Source organism: Neomonachus schauinslandi, chromosome 10 (assembly GCF_002201575.2).
Source record: "Neomonachus schauinslandi chromosome 10, ASM220157v2, whole genome shotgun sequence".
NCBI classification, from domain to species: domain Eukaryota; kingdom Metazoa; phylum Chordata; class Mammalia; order Carnivora; family Phocidae; genus Neomonachus; species Neomonachus schauinslandi.
The window spans coordinates 37,670,432-37,687,507 of record NC_058412.1 but is presented as its reverse complement, the minus strand read 5'-3'; the positions used below and the strand labels follow the sequence as shown (position 1 = coordinate 37,687,507).

The following is a 17,076-nucleotide window of genomic DNA, read 5'->3' as shown; positions in this document are numbered from 1 at the left end:
TTAAACAAGTAAACCCATAGGGATTTAAAGGATTTTTTTTTGTAGATTTTTTCCTTAAAAGTTTTTTGAAAGAGGACAATTAAAAAAAACGTATTTAAAAGCCAGATCTGGTCTGAGCCAAAAACAGTGTTTATTTTTCACGTCCGCGTGCAGTGCACCTCAGTTAGGCGATAGAAGGGAAAAGACAAGCTTTCAGATTTTATTGTGAAATTTATGAATAACAGGATTGCTGGTCTGCCACATGCCGCTGTCCTTAGTCACCAGAGGCTTCTGGGGGCCCAGCTGTGGGATTGCATTGACAAGGCACTGGTTCCTGTCTTTTTTCCAAAAGCACAAGCTAGTCATTAGCTTTACTGCTCCCTCCACTTTCAAGAGCTGGAAGAGGCAGGTGGGGGTGTTTGCTCTGCACCTTCAGGAGACCCCTAACCCTGTGAGCTCAAGAGTGTCTGGTACCCAGCGGATGCTAATCTTAGTCAAGAACCTGTGGCTGCATTTGGGCTGAATGAGCCGGTATTGGCTTGGTAGCCCCACAATTGGGCCGCTGTGTTGAAGTTAGCATATTGGTTTCCGAGGGCTGCCATGACAAGGTACCATAAACTGAGTGGCTTAAAAACCAGAAATTTATTGTCTCAGTTCTGAAGGCTAGCAATCTGAGATCAAGGACTCTGAGATCAAGTGCAAGATGAAGGAGAATCTGTGGTGTGCCTTTCTCCTAGCTTCTGGTGGTTTCCTGGCTGTCTTTGGCGGTGCTTGGCTTGTAGGTGCATAGTCCTGATCTTTGCCTTCATGTTCACATGGCGTTCTCCCTGTGTTCATCTGTCTGGTCCAGATTTCCCCTTCTAGGGACACCAGTCATATTCGATCAGGGCTTAGCCCAATTACTTTGTTTTAACTTGATTACATCTGTGAAGACCCTATCTCCAGATAAGGTCACATTCTGAAGTACTGGGGGTTAGGACTCCAACCTGTTTTTGTTTGTTTGTTTGTTTTTTCAGGGGAACACAGTTCAGCACATAACAGGAAGAATGAAGCTCTTGCCATTTGTGACTCTGACTTCTGTGTGTGTGCAGGGCCACTCACAGGGGTCCTGTGGGGAGTCCAGTCAAAGATGAGAAGGGAGGGTTGTAGGACTTGCAGATGGGGAACAGGTTAAAGGGTCCTACCCTGATGGGTCTTGAGGTCAATGTACAGGGTTCTCCACGTTGCGGATGGGGATGCAGATTGTTTAAAGCAAGAGCAGATTCTGTCGTTGTGTTATTGCTTATTGTCCAGGAAGACAAGTGTCCCAGGGCTTGCGGAAGTTGGCAGGGCCTCCCAGCCATACCACAGAGACACCACTTCCCTACTGGGCTCTTTTCGTGTGCCACACTCTGGGCGGCAGCTGGGATGGGTTGGCTCCTGGTGCCGGTGAGGAGGCAGAATTCAGTTGGGCATAGTGATCATTGAGGGTATACTTACTGTTATAGGGATATGAGGCTTCTATGCATGGGAGGTGTTACTCACCATCTCCAGTGTCCAGTGGGTTGTCTGGCTCTTAGGCTCTTTGTATGTGTTTGTTGGATGAATTAATGCTACATTTATGTGTGTCATTATTTACAAATAGGAAAGTAGAGATAATGTGTGTTTTAGAGTAAGGAGATCCTACTCCTTGCCCAGGGAATTGGGGAGGGCTTCCTGGAAAGGATAACATTTGAGTTGGGCATGTGGGGCTGGGTTTTGGGAGAAGGCAGGCCATTTCAGGGAGAGGAGGAATGCCAAGACCTCAAAGAACTCCTTTTAATGTTGTTACTGTTAATAACGTGTTATTATATAAGATGATTTCAGTTCCATTTATAAATGGACCTGTATTCTCTGCTTCTTGTTCTTTTACCATTCTCTCTGTTTTTCTTTTCTTCTAATTCCCTTCTTAGTCCCTAGGCAGGACAGGAAGGCAGGAGACTGTATTTCTGGTCTTTACTCTGTCCCTAACTTACCACTGTGACCTCTCTGGGCATCCATTTCTTTCTTTAAACAGGGGTTTGCACTAGGTGACTCCTTCTACAATGAATTCAGAATAATTGGTTATTTACCCAGCTATTACCTCAAATGATGCTAACTGCTGTAAGGTAACAAGAGTATATAAAGTGTGCTCTCTCATACTCTGATTACGGTCCAGATTGACAAATGAGACATCCTCATGAAACAGTAACACTGTCCAGTGATGCAAGCAGTCTTTGAACTTAGGAAGTGTTAAAATGATCAATTTACATAGGATTTTTTCCTTAGGAATCCTGACATCTAGTTTTTATGTAATATATCTGAATGCAGTTTAGTATTGTTTTTAAAGTACATAAAATTAATAGGAAACCATAGTACATCACACAGTTTTGTATGGTAGACTATTGCATTGAACTGTGTACAGTTTGTATCATTTTTCTAACACCCATCTGTATTCAATATCTTGTTGCTGTGGAACAGATTACCCCCAAATTTAGCAGCTTAAAACAGCAAATATTTATTATCGCATAGTTTCCAAGGGTCAGGAATCCAGAGTGGTTTGGCTGGGTGGGTCACTGCAGAGGTTACAGTTAAGTTGTTGGCCAGGGCTGTGGTCATCTCAAGACTCAACTGTGGTTCAGGGATTCACTTCCAAGCTCAGTCACGTGGGTGTTGCCCTAATTCTTCACAGGCTGTTTGGTAGAGAGCTCTGTCGGTGTCTCCAGGACATGGCAGCTGGTTTCCCCTGGCATGTGTGATAAGAGAGGGGGCAGAGGGAAGAGGGAGATTAGGAGGGAAGGATCTTGCTAGAGCATGCCACCCTTACATACCCCGTGGCATTCTTTATAAACTAATCTCAGAAGTACCTTACATCACCTCTGCTGTGTGCCATTGGTCACACAGAGCAATCCTGGGACTTTGTGGACAGGGATTATCCAAAGGCATGAATACCAGGAGGTCGGGATGGTCATCTTGGAGGCTGCCTTCCAGACATTCCCATTGTTAAGCTTCAGGATCTGGAATTAGGATGGTTTCTCCAGTACTACTTTTGGAGAAATCTAGGAACTGAGAAGTAATTCTGTGATACCATTTTTAAAAATTTACTTATTTATTTGAGAGAGAGAGGCCGAGCACGTATGAGCGGGGGGGGGAGAGGGGTGAGGGAAGGGCAGAGGGACAGGGAGAAGTAGACTCCCTGCTGAGCAGGGAGCCTGATGATGCCACTCAGAGCTCAATCCCAGGATCCCGGGATCATGACCTGAGCCGAAGGTGGACACTTAACCAACTGAGCCACCTAGGCGCCCCTGCAATACCATTTTTATTGTTTTCTCCCTTCATTATATATTTCTCTTTAATAAGAACAAAATCATGTATTTTTTTTTTTTTACAATTTGGTATTTTCAGTCAAAATTTAATTTAGCTTTTTATGTGGAAATTTTCACACTTCAAAAAGGATAAAGAACAGCACAATGAACTTTCATGTACCCATCACCCAGTTTCAGTAATCACTAATTCATGGACAATTTTGTTTTCATCTGTATCCCATTCTCCTCTACCTCGGTTATTTTGAAAGAAATCCCAGTTATAATTTGATTATATGTATTTCATTATGTCTCTTTGAAAAATAGGGAGGCTTTTAAACATCTCAGTAATACCAAAACATTTAACAATAATCTTTGGTAACATAAAAACAAACCCAGGGTTCAAATTTTTCCTATTGTCCTATCCTTTGAAAGTAATTTTTATAGTTTGTTTGAATTAGGATCCCAACAACACCTGTATATTGCAAATTCCAGGATCTTTGTGTTTTCTTCTAAGAATCTTAGGATTTGGGATTTGAAGATTGACATTGGTCATTTCATTCATCTCCATCTTTCTATAGATGAGAAAACTTGCCAAGGGTCATGTGGCTGGTTCATTTAAGATTAGAGCTGAGATTTTCTGATTTTTAATCTTGGGTGCTTTTCATTTTAAGCAGAAAATATTTTAAGACATGCCTTTGGGGGACGCCTGGGTGGCTCAGTGGGTTAAGTGTCTGCCTTCAGTTCAGGTCATTATCCCAGGGTCCTGGGATCCAATCCCACATTGGGCTCCTTGCTCAGGGAGGAGCCTGCTATCCCCCCTGCTTGTGCTCTCTCTCTCTTTTCTCTTACAAATAAATAAATAAAAATCTTAAAAAAAAAAAAAAGACATGCCTTTGGAAGAGTTTTCCATCCTTTTATTCCTCTGTGTATTGTAGGCATTGACATGAATACAGATCCTTATCACTTGGATTTGGTTGGTCCAAGGTCTATTTATTCCAGCTGTCAGTCCGCTCAGGGCCACATGGTGGCAGTAACCACACCACCTCTCCCCTTTGGTCAGCCCCTTTGAAAGGTTAAGGTTAATATGAGGCATATCTCTAAAGTAAATCCTAAGTCTTTCCCAGTGTGCTGTTCTCAATTTGCTGAGCTCCTCACTTAGCCATTCTGGACATCCTGCCTTTGATACATTCTGCTGAGTCTGTATATTCTTTTGCTTATTTTTATTCAACATGATTGCCTGGAGATCACTTTGTATCAACTCAGTTATTATTTTAGGAAGGTTTTTTTTTTTTTTTTTTTTTAAATACTGTACTACCATAAGCTTTAGGAGTCCATGGCATTGTCTTAAATAGCAGGTCACGGAGAAGGAACTCTTAGCCTGGCACTGGGAGTCTTCACTATATGCTCTTTGCCTCCTTCTGGCTCCCAGGATGAATTAACTTAGTTTTGCCATTCATGGAGCTATAGCTCCTACCTCTTGGTAGGCCCAGTTGGATTTGGGAGGGAGCTTGGTCAGGACTCTGTGTCAAACACTTAAATCCAGAAGAATGCTGAGAATCTTTGCCACGTGCTCAGAGTAAATGAGTATGGGTGTTTTTTCTTGTTCTCCACAGGCCCGTCAGCTCATCTTGCAGTATGGCTTAACTCTCAGTGACCTGGACCGACACCCAGAGGTAAGAGAGAGAGGGACTGCTGTGTCTTTCTGTCTCCTTTTTTACGGCTGTCACTTGCACATGGACTCTGGATATTTTGTTGAGTCTAGGAGAAAGGTCAGTGAGTCATATTAGGTTTTTTTCCTGGGATTTTGAATATTAAATTTGGCTAAGGTCACGAGGGGAGAGGTTGTTAGTTTCCAGTACATTCCCTGTGGTTTAACCCTGAGGGCTCAGTATGGGCGTAGTGAAGGGGGATTGAACCCAGAGCTTCCTGTGGTCCTTGTTCAGAAGTAGAAGAGTTCAGATAAGAAGTAATTATCTGAGGCAGCCATGGACATTTGGAAACAGATTACAATGAAGTGTTATGGCAAAGACGGTTGAACACATGGGCAATCCAGAGGAGTTAGTTGAAGCCTGTGGTTGATGAGGGTGAGCAGCATACTCATAGCTAGCATTTACTGAGCCCTTCTGTGTACTACGTGTTATGCCAAGGGCTAGGTGTGTATTCAGCTACTTAATCTCCAGTAGTCTTGAGGGCGTATACCATCATCATCCCATCTTACAGGTGTGAAAAAGACACAGAGAGGGCAAGCCATTTGCCAAAGCCACACTCCCTGTAACTGGTAGAGCCTGAATATGAATTCAGATGCCTCTGGTGCTGGAGCAGTGCTACTTAGAAGGGTTTGTGGGGAGAGGTAATCTGTGAAGAAGAAGAAACTTGAGCAGAACTCTGAAGACAGGGTGGCCAGGGGAGGAGCGAGCATTCCAGAGGGTCCTGACCTGGTCTACTAACCTGTGTCATCCTGGTACATGTGGGCCTCAGAAGGGTGAGTCAGAACCACGGGAGGGGCTCGTTTGGGGGACTTCTGTGGGCAGAGCCAGGGCAGAGTGTCAATCAGTGTTCAGCACTGTGAGGAGAGTGGTTTGGGCTGAAGGTGGGCCTGGAACTCACACAAAGAAGGTTGCAGCCTTCCGGGCCCCAGAGAGTTGCCATCGTGTAGCCTGGCCCCGGGGTTAGTTCAGGGCGGGGAGAAGCAGTGCAGGCTGTCTCTTCAGACCAAGGGCAGGCTCCGTGAAAGGATGGAAGCACAGTGAAGCTGAAGCTCAGTACACTTTATTTACACCTGTGCCATGCCAGGCAACTTGAACTGAATTGTACCCTGAGGTTTTTTCATACTGCTGTTTTAAATAACCGTACTTAAGGCTCCCACATTGCCATGCAGAGTCCAGGAGCTTCCTTGGTTTCAGATCTTGAAAGATGAATGAACCTGTTTACTCCTGACTGCTCTTGGGGTTGGTAGTGCAATTTCCTAACAGTGGGAGTGGGCAAGCCCAGACAGGTGCCTTGGTGGGGTCATAGTGGGGGTGCCTCGGATAATTTCCAATCGAAGATCATGTCAAATGTGCGTCAGCTTTATAACTCTTCATTGGGTTTTCTGTCTGCTCAAAACTTCCTTTCTTTTTGCCACATTAGTATGGAGACTTCTGAATCAGGGTTTCTCAGCCTTTTTTCTGTTGCCCCCCCCCAGTGAAATTTTAATACCATAGATGTACTATGTATCTTTTCTGTACTTGGGGGTGATGTCACCCACATTGGGATTGTGTATTCAGTAATTCTAGCTCCTCCACAGAGAAGCCCATCAATGAGAAAAGGGAGTGTAATGTCATGGGTAAGAGCTGCACCCAGGTGTGGTTTCCAGACCCCATATTTCTTTCCTGGTGACCCTAGTGGAATAGCCTAACCTCCCGGAGCCTGTTTTTTGACTGCTTAAATGGGAATAACTATACCTAGCTAATAGGGCTGCTAAGCATCTGATGAGTTATTACATGTTCAAGCTTTGCACAGAGTCTCTTAGTTTTGTATCTTCCCTCCCCCCTCCCCCCTCCCCCCCTCCACGCCCAACACAGATTGACCTTGCCATTGATGGTGCTGATGAAGTAGATGCTGATCTCAATCTCATCAAGGGCGGTGGGTGAGTGTCGTGGGGACTTTCTTGCTGAAGAGTATCTGCTGGTTAATCCTTAGCAAAGCAGAGTGGAAGGCAGAATAAACAAATGGCCACCCTGATGTATTTGAGCTTGTCTTTCTACTAGGAAGTTGGGTGGTTGTAGAGAGGGCTTGGCATTTCTAGTCAGGAGTAGCGGCAGTCTGCTGACTAGGAACCCCGGCCTCGCCTCTTCCGTGATATTATTCATCTTAATGGGTTCTCTGTATCTGCTTCCTTTGCTGATTTAAACTTTAAAAACTGTGTGAATTAAACCAAATATATTGTTGGGGCTAGTTTATTAGGTCTGTGGGCATTAGTGTGTGATCTTTGCCTTAAAGCTGCTCTTTCCCTCTGTGAGCAGTTAGTTATATATATTCATTTGTTCATTTGGAAAACATTTATTGGTGAATGTTTCTTTTTTTTTTTTTTTTTAAGATTTTATTTATTTATTTGAGAGAGAGAGAATGGGAGAGAGCACATGAGAGGGGGGAGGGCCAGAGGGAGAAGCAGACTCCCCGCCGAGCAGGGAGCCCGATGCGGGACTCGATCCCAGGACTCCAGGATCATGACCTGAGCCGAAGGCAGTCGCTTAACCAACTGAGCCACCCAGGCGCCCTATTGGTGAATGTTTCTTAAATGTTGATTTGGTGGGTAGGGAATGGTGAGTTGAAGAAGGTGAAGTCCTGTTCTTTTGGTTCTCATAATCAAGCAGACTGCAGTGACACAAAATATGTTTAGCATCTCACCGTGCTCTCCAGCTGTCAAATAGTGGACAGACAGGTTGTCCTTCTCACGTTATAGACCCTTCCATTCATGCCATGCTCAGATGACCTTTCCCTGAGCATAGATGCATCTTAGGAGTGTGCCTGGCCTGACTGGGAACCATTTCTCCCCGACTCAGGCTCATGTTTTCGCAGTCCATTTACTAGAAGCAACACGTCTTAGCTCAGGCTGCCTTAACAAAATCCTGTAGACTGGGTGGCTTCAGCATCAACAATTTCTCAATAGTTCTGGAGATTCCTGGCTTCAGTTGGCTGCCTTGTCACTGTGCCCTCAGGGTGGAGAGAGAGCACGTGAGCTCTCTGGTGTCTTGTCTTCTAACCCAGTAATCCTGTCAGACCAGGGACCCCCTTACAACCACATTTAACCATAATTATTTCCTTGGAGGCCTCATCTTCCAAGTGCACATTGGGAGTTAGGACCTCAATATATGAAGTTTGGGACAGACACAATTTAGTCTGTTGCACAGCATGGTGGAGTTGGGGATCTCCCTCTAAGAATTACAAATTAAATTTCTCATTAAGTGGATTTGGGTTTACTGTCTCTGACCTTAGTTTTCAAATTGAGTTTGTTTCCTACCCTGTGTTCATTTGCCTCTTCCTATCCCCAGAGGCTGCCTGACCCAGGAGAAAATTGTGGCTGGCTATGCCAGTCGCTTCATTGTGATCGCCGACTTCAGGTACAATGTCGAGTGTTCTGTCCACTGGAGAGGTAGATCAGACCCCAACCTCATCCCCATTTTACAGAGGAAGAAATAGAGAAAGGGAGGGGCTGTCTGACTTTCTGAGACAGATGGCGACTGAGGGCAGTGTCTTGGAGGATTTTGTTCTTTTTTCATGCTGAAGGTACATATTGTTATGTGTCCGTTGGGAGGAGGAGGAAACAGCTTGTCACTCTGGTGACAAGAGCATGTCCTCATATATCATTCATTTGATCCTTGCAGGGAGCCTCAGGGGAAGGACAGGCCCTGCCCATGGGCAGTGACTCAGCATGCCCTGCTTCCTCTGGGCTCACACATGACCTTTGTTGTGCATAGTCTTTGACCAGGCTCTCAGATTCTCCTTCAAGGAGTCTGGTAGAAGGTGCTTGTGCTAAGCATGTGAATAAAAAAAAAAAAAAAAAAAAAATTGTATTTACTTATGAGATATTATAGCTGTAGAAAGAACATAAATAATGAATACCTGTATAACCACAAGCCAGTCATACCTAGTTTTAACATTTTTGTCATATTTACTTCAAGTACCTCATTTCTTAAATAGTAGAACATAGCCAAAACATTTGAAGCCCTGTGTTTGTCCCTGCTCTCTGCCCTTGCCCACTCACTATGTCTGAATTTGGTGTTTGTCTATACCATTGAGCTTATTTATATTTATTGTATTTTTTGACTTTCTTCCCAGGAAAGATTCAAAGAACCTCGGGGATCAGTGGCACAAGGGAATCCCCATTGAGGTCATCCCAATGGCCTATGTCCCAGTGAGCCGAGCTGTGACTCAGAAGTTTGGGGGCGTGATTGAACTTCGAATGGCCGTCAACAAGGCAGTAAGTGGCCAGGGAGGTTTCCCAAGGGCATTCCAGGTTCTCGGTGTGGTGTCCTCCTTTTTGCTTCAGTAGCGGTCCTCTGTTGCATAGCCTGGGTAGTCAGCTTTTATGTATTTATTTTTAATCAGATTATTGGTTCATTTTTAGAGTACTAGCTTTATTAGTTTCTATATTCAAACTCATGTAGATATTACCACACTTAATGCTGCACATATTCTCTGTACAAGTGGGGGATTGATTCTTTTTTTCGGTCCCTTGGAGTCTGATGCTCCTCAGGTGATTGGATCTTTGTACCTGCGGTCTGGACTGCAGGGCTTCATGGTGGCTAAAAATGGGCTTTGGGAAGCACCCCGGGGCAGGAAGTTTTCCAGGTTCATGGTATAATTTTCCTTTTCTCCTCTTATTTCATTCTGTTATTAAATGTGACAAGAAGTAGAATTTCCTGGGGGATGTGAACCCCTCCTTAGGAATACGCTCCAGAAACTTAGTGGAAATGTTTCTCTTCAGCTTCTAAAGTGGGCTGCACTTTTTTTTCCCTCTTCCACTTAAATAAACAAACTAGCAAAAGTAATAACCTAAAAACTAACTGTAAGTATAGATATAACCGTATAACAGGTTTGGAAGATACAGAAGAGAAAACGAATGATCTGTAACTCTACCCTGATGCCTTTTTTATATTGATGTTGTTTTTTGTAAAAACTCAGTCCTAATCCTAGTGGTTGTACAGAGCTCTGGAGTCTGGTTCCCTCTGTAGCTGAAGAGCCCGGAGGAGACTATTGGAGAGGGAGGTTCTCTCTCATGGCCGGGGCGACTCCAGACAAGAGCGCCAGCATCCTGCCTTCCTGGGGCTCTTCACTGAACTCCCACCCCCTCGCCTCCAGCCTGCAGGAGCGGCCTAGTTTCCTTGCCTGTCACTGTGGTGTTCTGTCAACATTTGTGGTCCCAAGTGCCTTCTGGTGCTCTAGGAATTTTGGACTAACTATCTAAAACTACCCCCTGCTTTTTTTTGCCCCCAGAACGCAGCTCTGCTTCCTGTTTTGGTGGGAGTGCCTGCTCGGGGAAGTGATAGGGGCGATAGCACTGCCTTATTTTGCATTCTGGGCACCTAATGTGAAGTGGTGAGAACGTTGCACCGTGTGGATCGTCTGCTTTTGTTGCTGTAGTTTTTCATTCTAACCATAGCTAAGAATCGTTGAGCCCTTCCTGTGAGTCCTCACTGTGGTAAATGCTTATCCATGTGGTTTATGCATAAGCTGCCTTCTCAAGTATGTATCATTATCCCCTTTTTGGAGTTGAGGAATCTGAGGCTCACAGAGGTTAATGACTCCTCTGAGCCTCCTCTATATCTGTGTGGCTTCAAGACTCAAATTCTGACGCCAGTAGCACTGCCTTCTAGAAAGCTGAGGTGGGAGTACTGGCCGGAGCGGGTTAGTTAAGATACTTGTCTTTGGGCATCCCCTTCACTTTCCTGCCCGTCTCTGCCTACCTGTATCTACAGCCTCTGTAAGTGTGGAAATTATACCTTCTAGGGTCCTGTGGTGACGGATAATGGGAATTTTATCCTGGACTGGAAGTTTGATCGGGTGCACAAATGGAGTGAAGTGAACACAGCTATCAAAATGATCCCAGGTAATGTGAGTGGGGTTCATTGAGCATAGACACCCAAGCACTTTGTAACTGTCCCCTGCCTCTGGCCATAGGCGGCATGATGGGCGTGGGTTTTGTAAGACTTGGTTGGAAAGAAAAATTTCCTTTGTACCATGCTTGGAGTTTTTGACATTGTGCCTTTGCTTTCACCCCCCAGGAATAGTTATTGCTTACCTAGTGGCTTGTTGGCTGTGCATTTCACAACTCGTTTCAGTTGGGATAGGCGTGGAGTTGATGGAGTTTCAGAGGGGGTTTGCCTTGAAATAAGCTCATCCTGTCTGCATAGAGCCTTCCCTTCTAGAAGCTTGACTGTAGCCTCTTTCATTTTGGGGGCTCTCTTCTTGTGTAGTGGGGGTGTAACGCAGGTGCTGCGCTGCATGTTAATAGGGAATGTTCCCATCCTAGAGCATGGAATCTGCCTCAAGGAGAGTTGTGCGTGGCTGTGTAGAAGCCATGCCTACAAATAAGATGGAATGTGCTAAATTTGCTAGAGAAGTACCAAGAGTCTACAGTGCATGTACGTTGCTTCCTTTGGAGAGTGTGGGAAAGTTCCCGGAGGAGAGGTGGCTTGACCTATGCCTTAGCATAGTGTCATCTAGACACTGCACTAAGTGTTTAAAAATGTCTCATTTGATTCTCCAGTTGGATGAGATCGTTACAGAGCAGGATAGGGACATGCCAAGGGCTGCATTGCCAAGAGGGGAGCCCTGGATTGTCTGCCTCTAGACCCTGAACCTTTAGTCCTTCTTTGAGTGCCAGGTTGAGGAGGGGTGGTATGACATGAACAGTTGGGGTGGGAGAGCCTCTAATGCTTGTAATAGGGATCTGGGGCCTTGGGTAAGGCTGGGTGGGCAGTGTAGAGGTGAGTTATGCGTCCAGGCCAGAGGAGGTATTGAAGGCCCATACGAGAGGATCAGATGGAGGAAGCAGATGTGAGAGACATCAGTCTTATTTATGGTATTGAGAGCATAAAGGAGTGTTTGCTGAATGAATAAATTCCTAGGAAGAAAGGATAGTATTGTTTGTTGAATGAATAAATCCCTAGGAAGAAAGGATAGTTTTGTCACCATTAATTAAATGTGCTAGATTCTAAGTAATCAATGCTATTTGGGAATGAAAATGTGTGAATATATGCCATGTAATAAGGAGCTAATTCTTCCAGCCTTACCTTAGTCTGCTGTTTTAGTCTTAGACTGACAGTGTTGTCACAGATTTATTAATAAGCAAAAAAGAGGAGTTGAATTATGCTTTCTCTCTCACTTAGTGTTCTCATTTAATAGAAGAAATAATGAGCCGAGAGGGCAAGAGGAAGAGAAGATGGAGGAGAGGTCACTGTTAGTAAAAGGGGAGCATTTGCCCCGATGATAATGTAGGTAAACCCAGAGGATTGTATAGGAAGCAGCTCACCAGTGTGGGCGCTATTCCTCTGTAGGTGGATTTCTTGCAGTGCCCACTAGGTAGCTCTGTTGCTCCTGCTCAGACCTTTCTTGGCTTACTGAGACATTGAGCTGTCCTTCATGAGGAAGTCTCTGCTATACTTGCCCTCTGCCCCAGTAAGTAGAAGCTACAGCCTAGAGAAGTTCAGAATCTTAGTAGGAACTTAAACTGAAGAAAATGAAAAAAGAGGCTAGATATTAAATCATGCGACCAGAAGCATCAGTGTGGTTCATTGCCTCTCCTGTTTTCTCTTTTCTTTCCCTGATTTGGTCTGTTACGATACTGCTGGACCAAAACCCAGGGAAGGGAAGCAGGGCAAGTTTCCCTGTCATCCCTGTTGCCCTGCCCTTGCCCCACGTACATTTGTGTGTGTGAGGACACTTAGAGTTCAGCTGGACTGGTGCCTGGCTGGTCACTCCCTCCTTTGGATGTTCCATTGGGTTCCACCCAGAACACAGAGATTATAGAAGGGCCAAAGCTCGTGGATTCTGAGCCCCATGCTCACAGTGAGCCACCTCTGCCCTTTCACTACTGGGGTAGTCAGTAACCTGAAGAGGGGGGTGCTCTGAGATCAGACCTTTGGCTCCTGCCATTCATCTCTGCTCTCTCTCTGAAGCCTTTTCTGAACCTGGTTTGACTTTCTCTTGGATCAGGCGGAGCTATCACCTGTATTACAGAATTGTTGGAATGGATGGGTCTTGCATGGCCACTGTGCTTCCTTTGGGAAGCTTCAGTTGCTGCAGTGACGTGCCAGGGACCTATGTTTCAGCACCTCCTTTCTCTGCTTCATGGCTTTTCCTCACTGATAGATGATTTTTTTTGTTATGTATTGGGAGCCGTCTTGCGAAGTTTCAATTTTAAAATCCTTTTTTTTTTTTTTTTAAGATTTTATTATTTATTTGAGAGAGAGAGAGAGATCATGAGCAGGGGGGAGGGGTAGAGGGAGAAGGAGACTACCACAGAGCAGGGAGCCTAATGTGGGACTTGATCCCAGGACCCTGGGATCATGACCTGAGCCAAAGGCAGATGCTTTAACCAACTGACCCACCCAGGTGCCCCTTAAAATTCTTTTTAATTGACATTGATCAATATTACAAGAGTAAATGGCGAAGTCTCTTCCTTCTTCCCTCTACGTTTTCCCCTGTTAGATGGTGCTAAATTGTCCTCCATTATTGCACCAATTTACCCCTCTACTAACAATTTCCCCTACACACTCGTCCATCAGATTTTTTTCCTGATAGTTGAACAGCATTATCTCATTGTGGTATTGTGTATATATGTAAATATTTTCAGTAAATGTTGCTTAGAGTTGTAGTTAATTTGCATTGCTGAGTAGTATTCCATCATAGTTGTGTGTGGAAAAAAAAAGTTTGTATAGCCATTCTACTCTTGATGGGCATTTGGGTGTTACCAGTTTTTAGCTGTTAGGAAAAGTGGTGCTATGAACATTCTTGTATACATGTCTTTTGATGACCACGTGTGCCTCCCAGTTGCATATATACCTAGGAGTAGAATTGCTGGATTGTTAGGTATGAATATGTTCAGCTTTAGAAGATGTACTAACAAATGTTTTCCTGAGTGGTTTTGCTAGTGTACTACTCCTGCTGTCTATGAGTGGGAGTGTCTTTGCATTCTAGTAAAATTTCATTATATATTCATTCTGGTGAGTGTGTAGTGGTTATCTTGTCATTTTCATTTGCATTCTCTTCACTAATTAGTTTAAACACCATTCTAAGTTTATTGGCCATTTTACATAGCCTCTTTTGTAAAGTACCTCTTTAAATCTTTGGCCCATTTTTCTACTAGGTTATCTTATTGATTTGGAGAATTATTTATATATTTTGGTGCAAATCTTTTGGATATATGCATTGCAAATATCCTCTTACACTCTTAGAAAACTTCTAAGGCTGATAGTGTGATTGAGCATAATTAGGTGTGCAAATAGCCAAAGCAATCTTGAGAAAGAAGAACGCAGCTGGCGGTGTCACAGTCCCAGATTGCAAGATATACAACAAAGCTGTAATAATCAAAACAGGATGGTACTGTCACAAATAAAGACACATTAATCAGTGGAACAGAATAGAAAGTCTAGAAATAAACCCAGGCATCTATGGTCAATTTAACCTGCAACAAAAAAGGCAAGAATATACAATGGGGAAAAGACAGTCCTTCAACAAATGGTGTTGGAACAACTGGACCACTTTCTTATACCACACTCAAAAATAAACTCAAAATGGGTTAAATGTGAGACCTGAAGCCATGAAACTCCTAAGAGAAGCAGTAATTTCTTGGACATTGGCTTTAGCAACATTTTTTTCTGGATCTTTTCCCCAGGCAGGGGAAAGAAAAGCAAAAATAAACTACTGGGACTACACCAAACTGAAAAGCTTTTGTACAGTGAAGGAAATCATCAACAAAATGAAAAGGCAGCCTACCAAATGGGAGAACATATTTGCAAATGCTATATCCAATAAGGAGTTAAAATCCAAAATATATAAAGAACTCTTACAACTCAACACAAAAAACTAATAATTTAATTAAAAACTGGGCAGAGGACCTGAATAGACATTTTTTCCAAAGAAGACATAAGGATGGCTAACAATCACATGAAAAGATGCTCAGCATCACTAGTGATCAGGGAAATGCAAATTAAAACCACAAAGAGATACCACGTTACACCTGTCAGAATGGCTAGAATCAAAAAGATAAGAAATAACAAATGTTAAAAAAAATCCAAAAAACAAATGTTGGTGAGAATGTGGAGAAAAGGGAACCCTCATGCTCTCTTGGTGGGAATGTAAATTGGTGTAACTACTGTGGAAAACCATATGGAGGTTCCTCAGAAGATTAAGAAGTATATGATCCAGTAATTTCCACTGCTGGGTATTTACCCAAAGGAAATGAAAACAGCAATTTGAAAAGATACATGCACCCGTGTTTATTGGAGCATTATTTACAATAGCCAAGATGGGGAGCAACAGAAGTGTCTGTTGACAGATGAATGGATAACGATTTGGTATATATGTGCAATGGAATATTACTCAGCCATAAAAAAGAATGAGATCGAGCCATTTTCAACAATGTGGATGGACCTAGAGGGTATTATGCTAAGTGAAGTAACTCATAGAAAGACAAATACCATATAATTTCACTTATATGTGGGATCTATAAAATAAGACAGATGAACGAACAAAAAAAACCAGAAACAGACCATTGGTTGCCAGAAGGGAGGGACGGGGGGGATAGGCAAAATAGGTGAAGGGGTTTAAGAAGTATAAACTTAGTTATAAAATAAGTAAATCACGGAGATGAAAAGTACAGGATAGGAAAGAGTCAATGATATTGTAATAATTTTATATGGTGACAGATGGAAACTACACTTGCCACGGTGAACATCGTGTAATGTACAGAATTGTTGATTCACTATACTCTATACCTGAAACTTAATCTAGCATTATATATCAACTATACTTCAATTTAAAGAGAAAAGGAAAATAACTGGGAGTGGGGGTTACTTAGAGTAGTTACGGAGGACCTCTCTGAAGAGATGACTTGTCATCTGTATCTGAAGGACAGAAGAATCCTCTCCTTGAAGTGCTCAGAGATGACTAGTCCAGCAAGCAGAATAGCATGAACAAAGGCCCTGAGGCAGGAAAAAAGTTGGCACATTTGGGTATAGTAGAAAGCCAAGATGGCAGCAGAGAAAGGGATTGTAAGAAGAAATAAAAATAATCTGAATCTCTCTTCATTGTTCTGAGAGAGGAAAGACTTCAGATCTGTCATTTGTCCAGTGCTGCTCATAATAGTTGCGTATGATCCTTGACTCTCTTCTTGCCTTGGGAAGCTGAAACTTAATGCTTTTTTTCCATCCTTCATCCTGCAGGCGTGGTGGACACAGGCCTTTTCATTAACATGGCTGAGAGAGTCTACTTTGGGATGCAGGACGGCTCTGTGAACATGAGGGAGAAGCCTTTCTATTGACCCTGCAGGAGCGGAATGTGTTCATTGAGCCCCCAGCCCTCAGCTGAGGTGGACATGCCTCTCCAGGAGCCTTTGCCTTAACGCAGCTAGCTGTGCCAGGCAGATAGCTGGCAGGGTGGGGGTTGGGGCGATTAACTCCAGCCTTCTGAAGTATTGTTATTTAATGTCTTTTTAAAAAGAGAAATATAAACATATATATTTTTACTATTAAAAATACTCAGTTTTTTTTATTAAAGTAGAACTTGATTTCATGTTTTATATGAAACATTTACCAAAAAAAAAAAAAAAAAGGGACTGTCTTTTAAACTTTTAACTTGAGTCTGCTGGTTAAGCTTCTGAATATTGGGTTTGCTGAGAAATGTAAATCAAAACTTTTCTTTAAACTGGTAAAATGAAGGGCCCGGCCAGCAGTGATTCCCTGATGCCTTACTGGAAACATTAGAGTTTACTTTTCTACCACACTGTTTTGTTGTTTTTGTTGTGATCACGCACAATCCTTAGATATACATTTTAAGATGAGGTTTACAAAGTCTGTCGAGTGGAGCGGTGTGGTGTATAGTGACTCAGAGTGTAAACTGTCATGGAGAACATGGTGTTCTTTTGCTAGGCCCCCTGTCGTGGGAAACCATTGGCCAGAAATACTTGCCAGTACTGCCAAAGCACTGCTGTGGAATGTGAACTGTTTTTGAGTAATCGTCTTTTGGTTAATATTTTTCCTGTTCCTTTATTATTACTCGCATGGTTCATCGTCAGAAGTTGTCATTTCCT

At 43.3% G+C, this 17,076-nt stretch overlaps 1 protein-coding gene across 1 annotated transcript in view; it reads left to right on the top strand.

Moving 5' to 3' along the window:
* The window catches only part of RPIA (ribose 5-phosphate isomerase A), a 29,898-nt gene extending 13,366 nt beyond the window's left edge, over positions 1–16,532 (top strand). The window contains exons 4-9 of the mRNA XM_021697531.1: positions 4,895–4,954; positions 6,845–6,909; positions 8,315–8,383; positions 9,102–9,243; positions 10,773–10,872; positions 16,211–16,532. Coding sequence (XP_021553206.1) covers positions 4,895–4,954; positions 6,845–6,909; positions 8,315–8,383; positions 9,102–9,243; positions 10,773–10,872; positions 16,211–16,308 — 534 coding nt within the window. The 3' untranslated portion in view covers positions 16,309–16,532. The remainder of the gene's footprint in view (positions 1–4,894; positions 4,955–6,844; positions 6,910–8,314; positions 8,384–9,101; positions 9,244–10,772; positions 10,873–16,210) is intronic.
* The last annotated feature ends 544 nt before the right edge of the window (positions 16,533–17,076 follow it).